The following is a 16,215-nucleotide window of genomic DNA, read 5'->3' as shown; positions in this document are numbered from 1 at the left end:
GCTTCAAGTGGAGAACCTTGAGCACTGGGGTGGGGGTGGGGGTGCGAAGATGACATGAAGGGGAACAGAAGCTCTGGGAGATGAAGTCCAGAGAAGTTAGATTTATTAACAGCAAAGATTGAAGGGTAGGGACAAAGGGCTCACAAAACAGACAACTAGAAAAGTGCTTCCCTGCCCTAAGAATGGTGTCTGTGCTGACCTCATTAGAAGGTCTTGAGGCTCAGTCACTGTCACTGTCAGCCTCACTGGAATCAGAAGCTGCAGCTTCACTGCCATCTTCCTGAGCTGAGTGTTCACTACCACTGGGGAAGGGGCTGGCACTCCGGCTACGACTCCTGCTCTGGCTGCGGCTCCGCTGGCCACCACCATCACTGCCACTGTCCGAGTCATTATCACTGCCCCTGTGGGCCTGCCCTCTGTCTTCATCATCAGAGTCAGCATCATCTTCTGAATCAGCATCACTACCGAAAATCTCCTCTTTGTCCCGGGCAGCACGTGCTTCGTCCTCGCTGCTCTCATCCTCACCGCTGCCACTCTTGTCACTTGCCTCATCCCTGTCACCCTCCTCTCGATCACTCTCACTGCCAGAGCGCTCATCCTCGCTGCCTTCCTTTTCGCTGCTGCTGCCCTTCTCATGTTCCTCATCTGTGAGGAAGTAGGCACTGGTGAGATTCCATTGCCCACCCTCCCAGGGCTCCCAGGATGTGACCAGTCCTTTACCTGAGCCTCCAGCTTCTTTCTCTTCAGCCTCCATCTCCTCCTCCTCCTCTTCCTCTGGTTCGTGGTTTTCCAACTGGGCCTTGCGTGCCTCCTGGAGTCAGCAAATTGGGAAGAAGATGGAAGACTTCTAACCCTGTCCTCACTCACTACACTCCCTTTGGGTATTCTGGGACAGTAGAACTTACCTGGGCTTCTAATTCCTTCTCATTCATGTCACGGTGTTTGACCACAAGCAAGGCATTGGTACCCGACTGAACCCCAGCCTTGGCCCGGCGCTTACTGAGACGGACCCTGCAGTGGACAATTGCAGAAGGGGAGTTAGGCTCCACTGGGACCAGTCTAACTTGACACCTAGTTCCCTATCAATAATCTGACCCACAGCATACCAGAAAACAAAGTATACATACAGTGAACGTGAAAGATGGTATTACGGGTTTGATTTACCCAACTTTTAAGTTTTTTGGATTTTTCTTGTTTCAAGATTTTAAGTGAATGGGTGTTTTGCATGTTGTATGTATAGTACCCCAAGAAGCCACAAGAGGGCATCAGATTCTTTGGGCAAAACTGTCTAAGTGGGAACTGGGATACGAACTGGGGTCTTCTAGAAGAGTAGCCAGGGTTGGGGATTTAGCTCAGTGGTAGAGCGCTTGGCCCTGGGTTCGGTCCCCAGCTCCGAAAAACAGAAAAGAAAAAAAGAAAAACAAACATCCTAGAAGAGTAGCCAGTAGTTATTTGGGTTTCTGGCTTTTAAATAGAAAAGCATTGGATTGCAGCTGAATTGTAGTACTCACTAACGGTGTTGTCACTGTCTGTTTTCACATCTCCAGCCATATTGAACAGAAACTCAAACCACAGGCCCTAGGACAAGTTAGCTTTCAGCCCTCAAAAGAAAGGTTCTGAGGTAACACTCTTGAAGTTTTTGTCAACTATTTAAAACCTGAAGGCCTGGAGGAGATGGTTCAGTTGGTAAAGTGCCATGGGGGAACAGGAAAGAGTAACTTCACCCAAGTTATCCTCTAACCTCCTCATGCATGCACACAAAATAAGAGCAACAAAGGAAAGCTGATTCAATCTCTGGCTCCAGTATGTACACACATGAACAGAAAAATGACTAGGTTTACATCCTACATTGTGTGAAAATTTTCTTTGTGGTTTATAGTACTAGGAACAGAGAGCCAAGTCCAGCCTACATTTTTTTTTTTTTTTTTTTTTTGTTCTTTTTTCCGGAGCTGGGGACCGAACCCAGGGCCTTGCGCTTCCTAGGTAAGCGCTCTACCACTGAGCTAAATCCCCAGCCCCCCAGCCTACATTAATAAGCAGGGTCCTGCTGCTCTCTCAGATACATAAAACAAATATTTAGGTACAAATGACTTCAGAGTAGTTCATTCATGGTCTCAAAAAACAAAAACAAACAAAAAAACCCACAACAGTGCTGAGTACCTGGTCTCTAGCTCATTGTAGTAGACACCATCACCCTCTCTGAAGATGAAGAAGTAGTTTTCCTCGTAGCCCTTACTGGCCTTGTTCTTCACATTCCAGTTATATTCTCGAGCAATCTTGTAGTCATACCTGGGAAGAAGGTACACAGTCAGCCCATTGGTTATAGAGGAGTAAAGGAAACATACTTCTGAATTCTAAAGCCTCACTAACCCTAACCCTAACCCACTTACACATCATCTGGTGCATAGTCCATCTCTTCCTCTTGGTCCCGCTTTCGTTTTTTTAGTGTCTCTTCCACAGGCAGAAAATAAGCCACAAACTGGTTCCCTTCCTCATCCATCATGCCCCTGGTTTGGGGGAAAAGAGAGTAAAGGTCAAAAGCAAAGTAACAAAGCTGGGTGTGGTGACACATGCCTGTACATTCAACATTCCAGAGATTGAGGCAAGAGGAATGCAAGGAGCCTAGAGGTCAGCCTGGGCAACGGAACCATAACCTATGTCAAAAACACAAATACAGGAGAGGCAACAAGGAGCACATCAAGATAGAAAACGGGGCTGGGGATTTAGCTCAGTGGTAGAGCGCTTGCCTAGGAAGCGCAAGGCCCTGGGTTCAGTCCCCAGCTCCGGAAAAAAAGAACAACAACAACAAAAAAAGATAGAAAACAGGACCGCTGACCTGATCATGGCCTGAGACATCATCTCTAATGCAGCTGCTCCACTTGTGTCCTTGGGGGCTGGGTCTGAATCAAAAATGACCTGAGCACATGGGTTGATCCACATCTGGGAAATAGAAAGATACTAAAGTTAGTAAGGACTGGACAGGCACAAGTGGCTGCCCCTGCCTCCCACCCTGAGTCTGACCTTAAAGTCTGGGAAGACAGGCATGACCTCCACTGGTGTCACTCGGGGCTTGCTGTAATGCTGGGAGATCTGATAGAAGAAAAAGGGTGAGAAGAGGAAGAACCTGAGCCATACTTCTGCCTCTATTCTAGTCCCCCAATTACCGATTTCTGGGCATCTTCAAAAGTCTTCTCAATGGCTGTGATCTGGCTGTCCCTGTCTTTGTATATTTCTTCCTCTGTGAACTGCTGTTTCACAGAAACCCCAATCCTAGCAGTGAAGAAGATAACATTAAGGGCCTCTGGACATTGCTAAAATCTTGCCCTTCCCACCCGTTACTTACTTGACCTCAGGCTTCTCATTGGAGATGCCATATCTGTTGAACTCAGTGGAAATATACTCTGTCTTACGCATCCACGGCACCACCTTCGCATGCTGCTGGGATCTGGAGAGGAAAACCAGGCACCTCAGGGTCCCATGCTTGGTAAAGTCCACCCAGTACCTATGGGGACCACCTCACCTCTTGGAGCTGGTGGGAGCCTGAATCTCCTCTTCCAAAAGCTTTTCATCAGCCGGATCCAGAAGAACTAGGGGATGAGGAGCAGGAGGACCATGAGGAATACCCAGGCCTGGCCTTTGCTAGGCTAGAGCAGACCCTCCCTGTCTCCCCACACACCATTGGGATCAATGCGGTAGGTGTCAGGGTTGATGAGATCGATGGTGACCCCCAGATCTGGTTCAGTCAGGAGGTCATGTTTATGCTGTTTCTCCAAGGAGGTTGCTTTGTACTGAACAAACCTGGGTGGGAAAACATACCTGTTATAGCTTTATGATCCACCCTCACATCCCAACATGCTTCCTTCCTAGATGTTAAGCTTCTATGGAGAGGGAGTGTAAGTGTCCAGTATTGGCAGCTTCTGAGTAAGAAGGGTTTTGCATGCTGCTTTCTCTATTAGTAGTTACTGAGCACTTCCTATGTGCCAATCATAGGCAGGAAGAGGCAATGAAATAAGCAGTCCTTGCTTTCAATGAACTATTTTTAATAGCTTATCCACTGAGTTTGGTCATACCTGTTCTGGTCGAAGGGGTAGGTGATGAATTTGGGGTCAAATGGGATGTCAGGAAGGCTGTTGCAGTACTTGACTCGGCAGACCACTCCAGACCTAAGAAAACAGTAGCTCAGAACTACGTCTCGCAGGCCTACAGAGAGGACTTCAGCAGTTAAGGAGGAGTACTTATCCTGCAGAGGACCCAAGTTTGGTTCCTAGCACCCATATCAGGCTGCTACACCTGTAACATCAGATCCAGGGGGACCTGACAACTGAGGCCTCTGCAGGCAGCTACACAAACATGCACATACTTACACATCTAATTAAAAATAATATAAGTGGCTGAAGTTAGTGGCACAGGCCTTTAATCCCTGCACTTGAGAGGCAAGCAGATCACTTGAGAATTTAAGCTAGTGATGGTTTACATAGTGAGTTCCAAACCAGTCAGGGATACAAAGTGAAACTCTTGTCTCAAAAGGAATAATAATGCCTGGCTGTGGTGGCACACACCTTTGGAAGGCAGAGGCAGGTGGATCTCTGTGAGTTTGAGGCCAGCCTGGTCTACAGACAGGGCTACACAGAGGAAACCCTGTCTTGAAAAATCAAAAGAGTAGTACAAATTATAAAAACAGCCTCGGGCTGACAAGATGGCTCAGCAGGTAAAAGCATCAGCTATCAAGCCTGAGGAACTGAGTTTAATATCTCAGACCTATACCTATACGGTAGAAGGAAAAAAATGACTTGTCTTTAGACTGGCACACACAGCTTTAACTATACACACAAAAACAACCGAGGCCTGTTCTGCCAGGCAACATAGGACTGCACTCCTAGCACCCAGGAGGCTGAGAGGTACAAAGACAGCAAGCTTGAGGTCAGACTGGGCCACTTTATGAGATTCTCAAGAGCACAACGACCCCCAACCGCCTCCCCGAAATGCGTTCGTGTCCCACCCGTCCTGGAAAGCGTAGCTGGGAGCTTACCTCTCAGGCAAGGTCCGGTGGGAATTGGGCCTGGTTTCAGGAAGGAGAGAGAGTGATGTCAAGAGTTTGACATGTGAGTGGAAAGAAAGGTCCCCGAATTTCTGTGGGAGTGATGCTTTAGTGCATGAAGCCAGATGCTCAATACCCTAAGGAGGCGGTCCAGAAGCTTAACTGAAGGGTACTGAGGACTAGGTCCCTCCCCCAAGGTGGAATTCCAAAATTGTATAGCAGGGGACCAGGAAGCGACCGCAGAGGCCCAGAGGGGAGCACTGTGCGACATCGCGGGCTGACCTGAGGGAACCAGTGACGTCGTAAGCAACCCCTCTCGGCCTAGTCCCAAGCTTGCAGGTCACACACTGAAATAGCAAGTGACAGGAGACATACCTATGGCCATCTTCCCGCTGTGCCTGGGTCTGGATGGTGGGCGCCATCGCGACCAGGCGACGGTGGCGCGGACGGCGTCCAAGCTGGCCGCGGGCGGACGCTGAGGGGCGTGCCGACTTTGAGAGACGCCGGATCTGCGGACAAGACGCAGGCTCTGCGGAGAAAGGCGGGATGAAGTGGGCCGGGGAGAAAGGCTCGGGTGTGACTCAAGTTAAAGCGTGGACGGCGTCGGACACGGACTCGCAGCTCCCGCTTCGACTACTACCAAGACGCTGAAGACTGGACAGGTCGCTTCTGGCCGCAAGGCCTTCAGGGAAATAGAGTGCGGTCAGTCCCTCACAGCGATTGGTGAACTGTGGGTGAAGGGGCGGGGCTGTAGGAGACCGCCTCTAATGATTGGTGAAAAGATATTCCAGTCAAGCCCTCGGATTTGGGAGGGCGGAGAAAAAAAAAAACGCATATCCTCTCTTCCCATTGGCTGACTCGTCGGTAAAGCAACGCTAACTAGGAAAGGAGGCCAGCCAACTTTAGAGGCAGAAGAGCCACCGGAGCAGACGCGCTTGTGACGTGTTTCCGGTGTTCTAGCGGAGGAAAATGGCTGCGCCCCAGCCACAGGCTGCGGCGGTTTCCTCTGCTGCCGGTGTGTCTGGTCCGGGTTCTGCTGGTGGTCCTGGTCCCCAGCAACAGCCGCAACCAACCCAACTGGTGGGTGCTGCCCAGAGCGGGCTCCTGCAGCAGCAGCAGCAGGACTTCGATCCTGTGCAGCGCTACAAGATGCTCATCCCGCAATTGAAGGAGAGTCTCCAGGTGATGGGCCACAGGGAGAAAGGGGCTGGCGGGCTGGCTCCGGGAAGGTGCGCCGAGGGGCTTTTTGTTGAAGGAGAGACCGTAGACCCAGAAGAGAAGTAAGACTAGCTGTGTGTGTGCATGTTTGTGTCTAACTAAAGCGAAGCTCTGGGAGCTGTAGTGGTGGCACGTTCTTAAACCCAGCGCTCGGACAGCAGATGAGAACGATCTTTGAGTTCGAGGCCAACCTGGTCTACCGAGTTCTAGGCCTACCGGGGTCTACATAATGAATCCCTGTGGAGAGAAAGGAAATGAGAATGAATGAGGATTTTAGCCGGGTATGGTAGTGCACGCCTTTAATTCCAGCCTTTGGGAGGCAAAGGAAGGTGGATCTTTTGAGTTCCAGGACAGCTTGGTCTACAGAGTGTGAGTTCCAAAACACCCGGGGCTACACAGAGAAACCCTGTCTCGAAAAACTGGATTGGGGGGGGGGGGGCAGAAACAGAAACAGTTCTGGTTGTTAAATTCCGTGCAGAGGTCAGGCCTAAGTGTCATTTCTACCGGTGATGACTGGGTGAAGGGTATGTCCAGAAAGTTATTGGTGAGAGTGCCAAACAAGAACAGGCTTATGGGAAAATATGAGGAGAAATTGCTATAGGGATGGTAGTGAGCTTTAGTCTCCATTATCAGAATGGAGGTGTCAACTGAAAAGGCCTGTGAATCTCAAAAAAGACTATTGATCCTGTCTGTGTGCCTTCATCTCCTGTGTCTTACTTTTCTCTCTCGATGACCTTTTAAAACTAGACTTTGATGAAAGTTGCTGCCCAGAACCTGATTCAGAACACTAACATTGACAACGGACAGTGAGTGAACCACCTCTTCTCTACCTCAACCATAGAAACCCCTCCCCCACTGCCCCACTCCCTCCTTTTTAAGCCCTGTGTGGATCCCCTGGGCCTGGCCTTACTATCTTGGTGGTCACTTGATTAGATATCTACATACAGGTCCTAGTGTTTCAGATTCAAAGTCACTTCACTCCTCAAACAGTTTTCTCCCTGGCTGTAGGAAAAGCAGTGACGGACCCATACAGCGCTTTGACAAGTGTCTGGAGGAGTTTTACGCACTCTGTGATCAGCTGGAACTCTGCTTGGTGAGGAACTCCCTAAAGACCTTGTGACAAAGCTCCCCTTTGCTCACCACAAGAACAGTTTGATGTAGTACCACTCAGTAGCCCAATCTCTGCCGACACTGGATATGTAAACCAAACAGCCCGCCATATTCTGAGTGTACTGAGGTCACAGGCATGCACCACCATGTCCCACTTTAGTCAGCCAGCCACTCGTTGGTTACTTCCTCTGAGCCAGACATGTGCTTCAACTGCGGCTGGGGGTAAAATCTATCCTGATTCTCACCCTCAAAGAGCTTCTAGTTCAGCGAGTGACAGATACAAGACCAAAGAGGGACAGCTCAGTAGTCAAGGCTGTGATGACACAGCCTGGGCCAGAGTGGTCAAGCTCTGTAAGGTGAGGAAGCCCAGGGGCTTGTGAAAGGCCAGCATAGGGAGTGACTCACAGAAGGTTGCTGGTGGAACATGGAATTCCACCTGACAATCTGTCCTGAACAGCAGCAAGGACAGGGCCTGAGAGCAAGGGAACCTGTGCATGGTTGCTAGGGACTGGCACGAGCTTGAAGCTGTGCCCTCAGCTGGTTGGGGTACGAACACCCAGGAGACTTGAGTGAGCGGGCCGGGAAGCAGACATGATAAAGCATGAGCCAGGACCATGAGATGTGGGCAGCAACACTGAGGTGGTAGTGTAGTTGGAAAAGTTTGATTCCTAATACCCACACTACAGAGTTGGGCATGGAAATGCATCCCTACAGTCCCTGTGCTGGGGAGGTGGGGATAATTGGGTGTTTGAGGCTCGGGAGCCAGCCCAGCTTCATTGGCTAGCTCCAGGTCCTAGTGAAAGATCTATCTTACAAAGCAAGGGGGTGAGGTAGGTAGGGCAAGTCTTGGGGAATAACGTACAGACTGACCTTTGGCCATACACCCTGCACCATACACAAAAATTCCCTTAAGCGAGCAAACCTGCTGGTATAGATAGTCCTGTCATCCCACTGCTTAAGAGGCTGAAGCAGGAAGGTCCAAGTTCAAGACCTATCTGGGTGGCTAGGTGAGATCTTGCTTTAAAAGGAAGAACTGGGCATGTTGGTTCCAGTTTGCACTCTTAACTTGAGAGGCCGATGCAGGAGGACTACCATGAGTTCCAGGCTAGCCTGGGCTAGGAGCACTGGGGCTAAGAGAACTGGGGATTTAGTTGAATGGTAGAGTTTATCTTAACACAAATCTGTAAATTCAGTCCCCAGTACACATTCAGTCACTTCCCTTTAGGCATGTTAGTAGTTGGCTGAGGTGTGGTGGGCTGGGTCTTACTAGACTGGATATAACCCGAGTGCCAGAATGCTGGAGGGTTGGAAGTGAGGAAGGTTTTGTTTTGTTTTGTTTTGTTTTGTTTTGTTTTGCGGAAATGAGGTGCATGTTAAGAATGCCTGAGACTGGGCTGGAGAGATGGCTCAGTGGTTAAGAGCACTGACTGCTCTTCCAGAGGTCTTGAGTTCAAATCCCAGCAACCACATGGTGGCTCACAACCATCTGTAATAGGATCCAGTGCCATCTTCTGGTGTGTCTGAACAGCTACAGTGTATTTACATATAATAAATAAAGCTTTAAAAAAAAAAAAAAAAAAAGAATGCCTGAAACTGGAGGTGGGAGCCCAAGGAACCAGTCCCAGTTAAGCTGAGAGGGAGAATTAGGGGCAGACAGAAGCTTGGAGGCTTTACCAGGCCAAGAGACTGAAGGACTGTTGGGCAAAGAGTTCCCAGGCTATGGTCGGAATTAGGAAGGCTGGGAATTAATGATCTTTCTGGAGCTGTAGAAGAAACACTCCTCACCCTCCAAACAATGGCGTGGGAACTGAAGCAAAGTTAGAGTCCAGCATGGTGATGTGAGCTCATTGGACAGACACATTGTGGGCTAGGGGCTGGGGAAGGACAAGACAGGACAGGACTGGACAACCAGCTACACCACTGAATGGTCTCAACCCTTGCCACCAACCTTCAATTTTACTGTTTATTTTTTTTTTAATGAGCCGAACTTGCTATGTAGCCAAGGATGACTGTGGACTTCCTGATCCACCTCTCAGTTGGGCGTACTGGCATGTACCCCATCCATCCTGTACCCCCATCCTGTACTCCTACGCCTGGTTCTTATCAAGGCTTCTGCTAACCTCAGAAAGCATTGTCCAGCCATGAGTAGGACAGAGTTTTACTGCAGTCTGGAACACAGCTACATGGAGTTTATTTTGGCTGGATTAGGACTACTCCTACCAAGGGAGTCAGCTCTGAGACAAGGACTCACAAGAAGCCTTCTGGGGAGATGGTGGGAGGCTGGGAGGGACCTGGGCAGTGAGGAGAGCAGCAGCCTTGGAGGGAACCAGGACAGAAGACAGCTGCCAGGTGCAGTGCCTGGGTTTAGTTGGGACAGGAATGACGACGGTGACGACAGCTAATGTCCAACAATTAGTACTTAAAACAGTGTAGCACTTACTCCCTGTCTAACACTTCTGTCACCCACTCTCACCAGGCAAGAAGAAGTGGTTATCCAGCCCATTTAAGGAACTGGGCATGGGGGGCTGGGGATTTAGCTCAGTGGTAGAGCGCTTACCTAGGAAGCGCAAGGCCCTGGGTTCGGTCCCCAGCCCCGAAAAAAAAGAACCAAAAAAAAAAAAAAAAAAGGAACTGGGCATGGCACTATACTTGGTGATTCTTTTTTAACTATTGCATTTTATTGTGGTCAGAGCCTGCCGCCGTGCACATGCAGAGGTCAGAGGACATCTTGTAGTAGTTGATTTTTTTTTTTCCCTTCTACTATGTGAGTCCTGGGGAAATGGAACCCAGGTTCTCAGGCTTGATAGCAAGTCTCTCTACCTACGGAGCCCGCTGTCTTCACCTGCTCAGTTGTGTGCACTCCTGATCCCAGCTCTCAAGAGGACAAAGCAGTAGAGTAAAAAGTCTGGGGACAGCCTTGTCTACAGAGCAAGTCTCTGACTCAAGCAATAGCAAAAACATTTAGTAACAGAATCCCAGAGAGAAGTAGCCACATATGCTGGACACCCAGAGCCCATCAGTTTAGCTCCAGATTGGGAGGGCGGGCGAGGGCTGGAGGTTCTTGCAAGTGACACTGTTGCTGTTCTCTTGCCTGCCTTCCCACAGCGTCTGGCCCACGAGTGCCTCTCACAGAGCTGTGACAGCGCCAAGCACTCTCCAACACTGGTACCCACAGCCACAAAGCCAGATGCAGTGCAGCCAGACAGCCTGCCCTACCCGCAGTACCTGGCTGTCATCAAAGCTCAGATTACCTGTGCCAAAGACATTCACACTGCCCTGCTGGACTGTGCCAACAAGGTCACTGGCAAGACTACTGCACCCTCGACTGGCCCTGGAGGCAGCCTCTGAGGTCTTGGTGGAGGGAGGGGCAGAGAATGAAGTCTGGCCTGAGGGAAAACATGGTTCCTGTTACTGATTTATTTGTCCTGCCACAGTAAGTAGCTGGAACCAGCAGGGGGCAGCAGAGACTTGCAGGCAACACAGGCCTCAACCCCACCTCTGTTGCCTCCACCCACTCTGCTCCCTGATGGAGGGTGGACCCCCCACACGCACACTCCTAGCTGCTGATTACCAGTGTTCTGAAGACTTCCCATCTCCCACCTGGCCCTGGGCGCTGACTGGGCGGTTTAAACCTTCCTCAGTCTGTCCCAGTGTATGGACTCTTTTTTTTTTTTTTTTTTTTTTTTTTTAACCCATTTTTCTGCTCCCGTCCTCCCTTTCTCTACCAGTCCGCTTTTGTTGCCCCCAGTGCCTAACTGGGATCCTATGTATATAAGAGGAGCAAAATGCCCGGGTTGCCTGGGGCTACAGGAAGGCACTTTCTGGCTCACAAATGTGCATGAATGTAGGCCCTGACCTCAGCACACACACAACCTAGGAGCAGTTTGGGTCCACATTGGACCCTGCGTCAGCAGGGCTCTCTAGCAGGGGGAGGTGTGGGGGCATTGTGCAATGTGTGGGGAGGCCTGCTCAACAGGACTCCTTGGTCTCAGTATTTTTAGCTCCAAAGCAGAAGTGAAAAGGCCCCAGCTAGAATGAATCATGGATTCTGGGGAAGAACCCAGCTCCTCCGGGAAGCAGGCACTGGGGAGGGGGCTGGTGGGAGAGGGGGGAGGCCCTGGCCTGTGAGCCTGGACAAATGCTTGATGGAGCCACCAAGAGGCCCAGCTGTCAGTGTGAAAGGCCAAGGTGACAGACTGGGAACCTCCCCGCCCCATACCTTCTGTACCCTGGTTCCCATGTCACCAAGCAGTGGCCTCGTGGTCTGGACCCTGTGTCTGCAAAAGTCCCTGAGACTGTGGAGATGTCCCTGATGTACAGGAGCCCAAGTCATCACACTAGGAACACTGGAACATCGTCAGCATCGTCAGAGTGGGAGTGTGACGTGTGTACCTTTCAGGCCTGCCTTTCCCTGCAGCTTCAGTGCCGCTGCATGGCTTTTCTGCAGGGACGGGGACTTCCACCAGTTTGATCATGGGCAGAATTCCTTATCATTTGGAGTTATAGAGATGGGGCATCTCACTCCATAGCCTGGGCTAGCCTTATAGTCCAGGCTGCCATGTAATTCCGAATCCCTGCTTCAGCTTGCCAAGTACTGTGATTATGTCACTTGGGGGGCGGGAAGGGGGGGCTTGCCGGTGTGTGCAGTGTATGGAGGGGCCCCGGTGTGTGGAGCTAGGCACAGCCTTTCAGGTCGAGCAGTTCTCCCCTGTTTGGAGGCAGAGAGGCTCTCTTACCATCCTGTTGCTTGGCCTTTACCACACTGCGGGCTAGCCTAGGCGCTCCCAGGTGAGTTCCTGTCTTCACTTCCCACTTCACAAGTGTTGAGATTACAGATGTGCACTGTAGCTGGTCTTTGGTACATTGTGGTTCTTTTTCCCTGCCCTTTACCCCCCAATCCAGTTTTACCCCTTAACACTAGATAAACAGGGGAGAGAAGAATTAAGAAAATCTCATTTCTTTTATTTCTTCTTTGACCATGGCTACTAGCAAACTGCAGCCGATCTCCCTAAATGACCAACAACCACCCACTAAGGCTGTCTGGGCTCTACCATTTGTACACTATCTGAAAAGTCCAGAATTCCAAACATCACACGGCTGCAGAAACTCTGCTAGAGCACGAGGCAAATCATAGTAGCTTTGGACAGTCCAAAGCAGCCCCACACCTGGGATTAAAACAAAAATTGTTATATTTCTGTGTTTTTAAAGAACCCAAAATGGCCACTACAGTGCGTCACCAATCACCATATTCATCATTCTTGACATTTCGTCTCATTGTGCAGCCCAAGCTAGGCTCCCAAGTCCTAGGACTATAGGCTTTAACTACACTTACAAAAAACACCTTGATGTCTTGAGATGGAAGCAAGAAAACTAAGTTCAAAGCCATTCTGGGCAACATAGTAAGACCTCATCTTAGTCAAAAGAAAAAAGCCAAGCCTTCATTTAACAATACCTAGATTCCCCTATGATTAGCAGTGAGCTATGTCCCAAAGGGATGCATCAAATTCACCATGGGTCTTGTCACTTGAGCACCCAACATACATCTCCTTGACTAGAAATAGTTCAGGGAATTAGCAATCTTGTATATAACTGAAAAGAGACTGATCCTGTCCAAGGCAGAGCATGACCAGGGGCTCACTGTATATTGTCTGGAGTAAGGTAGTCTGTGGTTCAAGAAGACAAGTACAGCTGACCCCTCAGTGATGTCATCTTACCACATGAGGGGAGGTGTGGCACCCGGGATACAAGGCCTAACTGCTTAAAACCACACTCTTTGCTACAACATGGGGCAACAGGTGTGTCTTCCACACACCCACACCGTTAGAAGATAATTGGCAGTTTACAATCATTCAAAAACATGGCAGCTTTGGAGTTGCTGGTTCCAGAGATGGACAAGATACAACATGGTACTTAATCCTGCAGTTCCAGCATCAGGGAGGACCTATACAAGTTGTGAAGTCAGATGGCCACATAGGGAGATCCTGTCTCCAAAGAGGAAAAGGGGCATGGGTGTCTAGGCCATTGAGGTGGCTCAATGGGTAACCACACTTGCTACCAAGCCAGGTGACCTAAGTTCAATCCCTCAGGCTTGCATGTTGGAAGGAGAGAACTGACTCACCTAAGTTGTCCTCTGACTGCCACACACATTTTTAAAAGGAGTTTGTTGGCCTACATTCATCATTTGAGAGCCTGAGGCAAGAGTATGGTTTGAGACCAGCCTGAACAACAATGAGCTGTCTGTGTCAAAGAAACTCTTACTGGGCTGGTGAGAGCAGATTTGAAGGAAAGGGAATTAGGTCTTTGGGATGCACCCTCAGCAAAATTGAAGGAAATGCAGAACACAGGCCAGCCCCTGGCAGGAAGAGTGAAGAGGCTTGGGCTAGATTCAGGGAGCACAGGGGAGAAAGCCCAGATGGACCATGAAGGTCCTTGCTAAGATTTGCCTTCTCCCAGCCTTATAGGCACAGGGGAGGTTGTGGGGGCCTGTACAAAACCCCACCCCAGGGACTATGTGTATGAGATGGAAACCACAGCCAAAGTAATCTCAGCTCTTGAGAAGTAGGCTTGCCGCAAGTTCGAGGCTAACTTGCTTCACCTATCTACAGGCTGCTTGCCCCCAAAGAAAAAGACCAACTTTGGGCACATGCCCCACCTCCAGCAGAGATTAGCACATTGGCCATCCTCCCACACACATGGACCCTGCTCCATGACCAAGTACCACAAACACTAAAGCAACCATCTAACCACGTGACTACCCAACCCTGTAACCACCATTTAACCCACTATCTCTCACCCCATCAAGACTTTGCCCATCACAGGCTGACTCAGCTCTGTGGCAGAGCAGCCTCATTCACTGGGGACAGATAAGATTGGCTCAGACACTCAGCATCTAGGTGCGGGTGTGTGCAAGTCTGTTCTGCCCACAGAAGCAGACACAGGAGCGCCACACAATCAGTAAGCCGCAGCACTCCCCATCACGCGCCTGCAGCTACGTCAAGCACCAAAGTTCACTGGTTTCACTGCCTTATGACTGGTCCACAGAGGAACTATGCCCAGACTCAGGTCTACCACATTGTCAGGAACAGGCAACCTCCAAGACAGCCACAAATAAGGGCACAGACCCACAAATAACATTTGTACACACAGTATAACAGCGCTGAGTGAGCCACAGAATCCCCACATACTCTACTTCAAGGTCCTATGTGTACAATCCCAGCACCCAGACACCTGCTAGGAATGGCACACTTAGCACAGATCCCACGGTGGCTCAATTACACACAGATAGGTGGGGGTGGGGTGGAAGTTGCAGTTCCCATGAAGTCCATTCAAAGACAGCTGCAGTAGTTAGTTGACAATTCTCCAGAGGCCACTTGCAGCACATGTGGAGAAGTCAGTGACACAGACAGGTGGCTTCACATTTATTTACAGAACCCTGTTCTATGGAAAACTTAAGCATCAGTCACAGGCACGTCCCCGCACCTGCGCCCTCAATTACATAACTAGGAGCTCCCCACACAACACATGCAGAGCAAGCACAGCTCCCAATCCCCTGGGCACACTACAGTTGGCATACTGGTTGTCCCCTCTGGAACACCCTGCCTGGACCACACTCACAGGCAATCACGACGGGCACACACGTGCCGCGTGTACACGGCCCCAGCCCGCCCACTGGCTCTCACACCCCCGCGTTTCCCGTCCCTGCTTGTTTTTCTGGAAACTCAGCTCTGAGTTCACCTCCCCCTAGGCCGGAAGTGCTTGCTATATTTTTAGCTTCTCTGGTTTCCGCCCCTTTCTCTACCCCAGCCCCCAACCCCAGAGTGCACAGGACGTGGCTGCGTGTCCCGCGAGACCTTAGCCGTCCCCTTCCCCACCGTCATTCCAGAGGGGATTCCCGCCACTGCCTGGGCCGCGGATTTTCCCCGCTGGCTACGTGGGGAGCAGGGAGGAGTCAGGCCATGAACTTCCTCCTGGGATTGGGGCACACAAACGGGAACTGGACAAAACTCGGGACTCCTAGATCCAGAGAACAGGGGCTGGGGCCTAGATCTCTTAAGTCGGTGGGACTTGGACCCCTAGGTCTTAGGGAGTAAGGCGGGGGGTGGGGGGTGGGATGGGTTCTAAAGGAGAATAAGTAGGGCCTGGATTCTTGGTGCTGAATAAGGTGATCTGTGTGTCTGGACAAGCAAAGGAACAAGGGTTGAGCGCCAAGACACCCGATGTGGGGCAGGAAAGAGCTGAGTACCTGACCCCATATTTTAGATAATGACGTCTCACTTTGAGTCCTACAGCTTAAAGTCTTGATTTTCAGAGGGGTTGTTATGCTTACACCCCTCCTCTATCTCCCACCCCAGCAGTGTAGCCCAATACCAGGCTGCCAGACTTTAGTCCCAATGACTCAGCAGATAGAGGAGGGGTCAGGCTGAGTCAGGGATGGCAAAAGGCTCCCAGTCTCCAGGGAATCGAAACTGGAATTACTCCTCCATGATCCAGTCCCAGCTGGCCTCCGAAAACCCCCGGCATGCCCCACCCCAACCCTTTCTTTTTGCGTTTGGTCCTAAAATTGGCTGGCTCAGGGATTTGTAAACTGGGCGGGAGGCAAGTTCTTGTGCCCCTCCTTCCCTTCTTTTCCCGTTGTCCTCGAGACTGTTTACAACAGACTGGAACCCTGGTTACAAGAGAGGAACCCAAGCGTCCGGGCTGAGCGTCCTCGTCACGGCTTCCAGGAAGCCCCCTTCCCCCGCCCTAAGCGAGTGAGTCACGGGCAAGCGGGAGGCCGCAACCGTGCCACAGCAGCCTACGGCCCGCCCTGCTCACGGGACCAGCCCAGGAAGGCCCCTTGGCCCCAGAAA

General features: G+C 50.6%; 2 protein-coding genes across 3 annotated transcripts; one reads left to right on the top strand and one right to left on the bottom strand.

Moving 5' to 3' along the window:
• Positions 1–86: 86 nt before the first annotated feature.
• Paf1 (PAF1 homolog, Paf1/RNA polymerase II complex component) lies at positions 87–5,665 on the bottom strand. 2 transcript variants are annotated; one of them, NM_001024898.1, is made up of 14 exons: positions 5,414–5,665; positions 5,030–5,059; positions 4,071–4,163; positions 3,677–3,798; positions 3,521–3,587; positions 3,344–3,445; positions 3,165–3,270; positions 3,022–3,090; positions 2,837–2,940; positions 2,391–2,507; positions 2,161–2,289; positions 906–1,011; positions 721–811; positions 87–645 (listed from the first exon to the last, which is right to left on the bottom strand). In NM_001024898.1, the coding sequence occupies exons 1-14, from the start codon at positions 5,458–5,460 to the stop codon at positions 221–223; spliced, it is 1,608 nt and encodes a 535-aa protein (NP_001020069.1). In that variant the 5' UTR covers positions 5,461–5,665; the 3' UTR covers positions 87–220. The 2 variants fall into 2 exon arrangements, with proteins under 2 accessions (NP_001020069.1, XP_063122479.1); XM_063266409.1 differs by having other exon boundaries at positions 87–811; positions 5,414–5,547.
• A 288-nt stretch (positions 5,666–5,953) lies between these two features.
• On the top strand, positions 5,954–11,357 carry Med29 (mediator complex subunit 29). Its single transcript, NM_001106237.1, has 4 exons — positions 5,954–6,220; positions 7,004–7,062; positions 7,265–7,349; positions 10,472–11,357. The coding sequence occupies exons 1-4, from the start codon at positions 6,008–6,010 to the stop codon at positions 10,712–10,714; spliced, it is 600 nt and encodes a 199-aa protein (NP_001099707.1). The 5' UTR covers positions 5,954–6,007; the 3' UTR covers positions 10,715–11,357.
• Positions 11,358–16,215: the final 4,858 nt, after the last annotated feature.

This window comes from Rattus norvegicus, chromosome 1 (genome assembly GCF_036323735.1).
Source record: "Rattus norvegicus strain BN/NHsdMcwi chromosome 1, GRCr8, whole genome shotgun sequence".
Classification (NCBI taxonomy): domain Eukaryota; kingdom Metazoa; phylum Chordata; class Mammalia; order Rodentia; family Muridae; genus Rattus; species Rattus norvegicus.
This window is presented reverse-complemented; position numbering and strand designations above follow the sequence as displayed.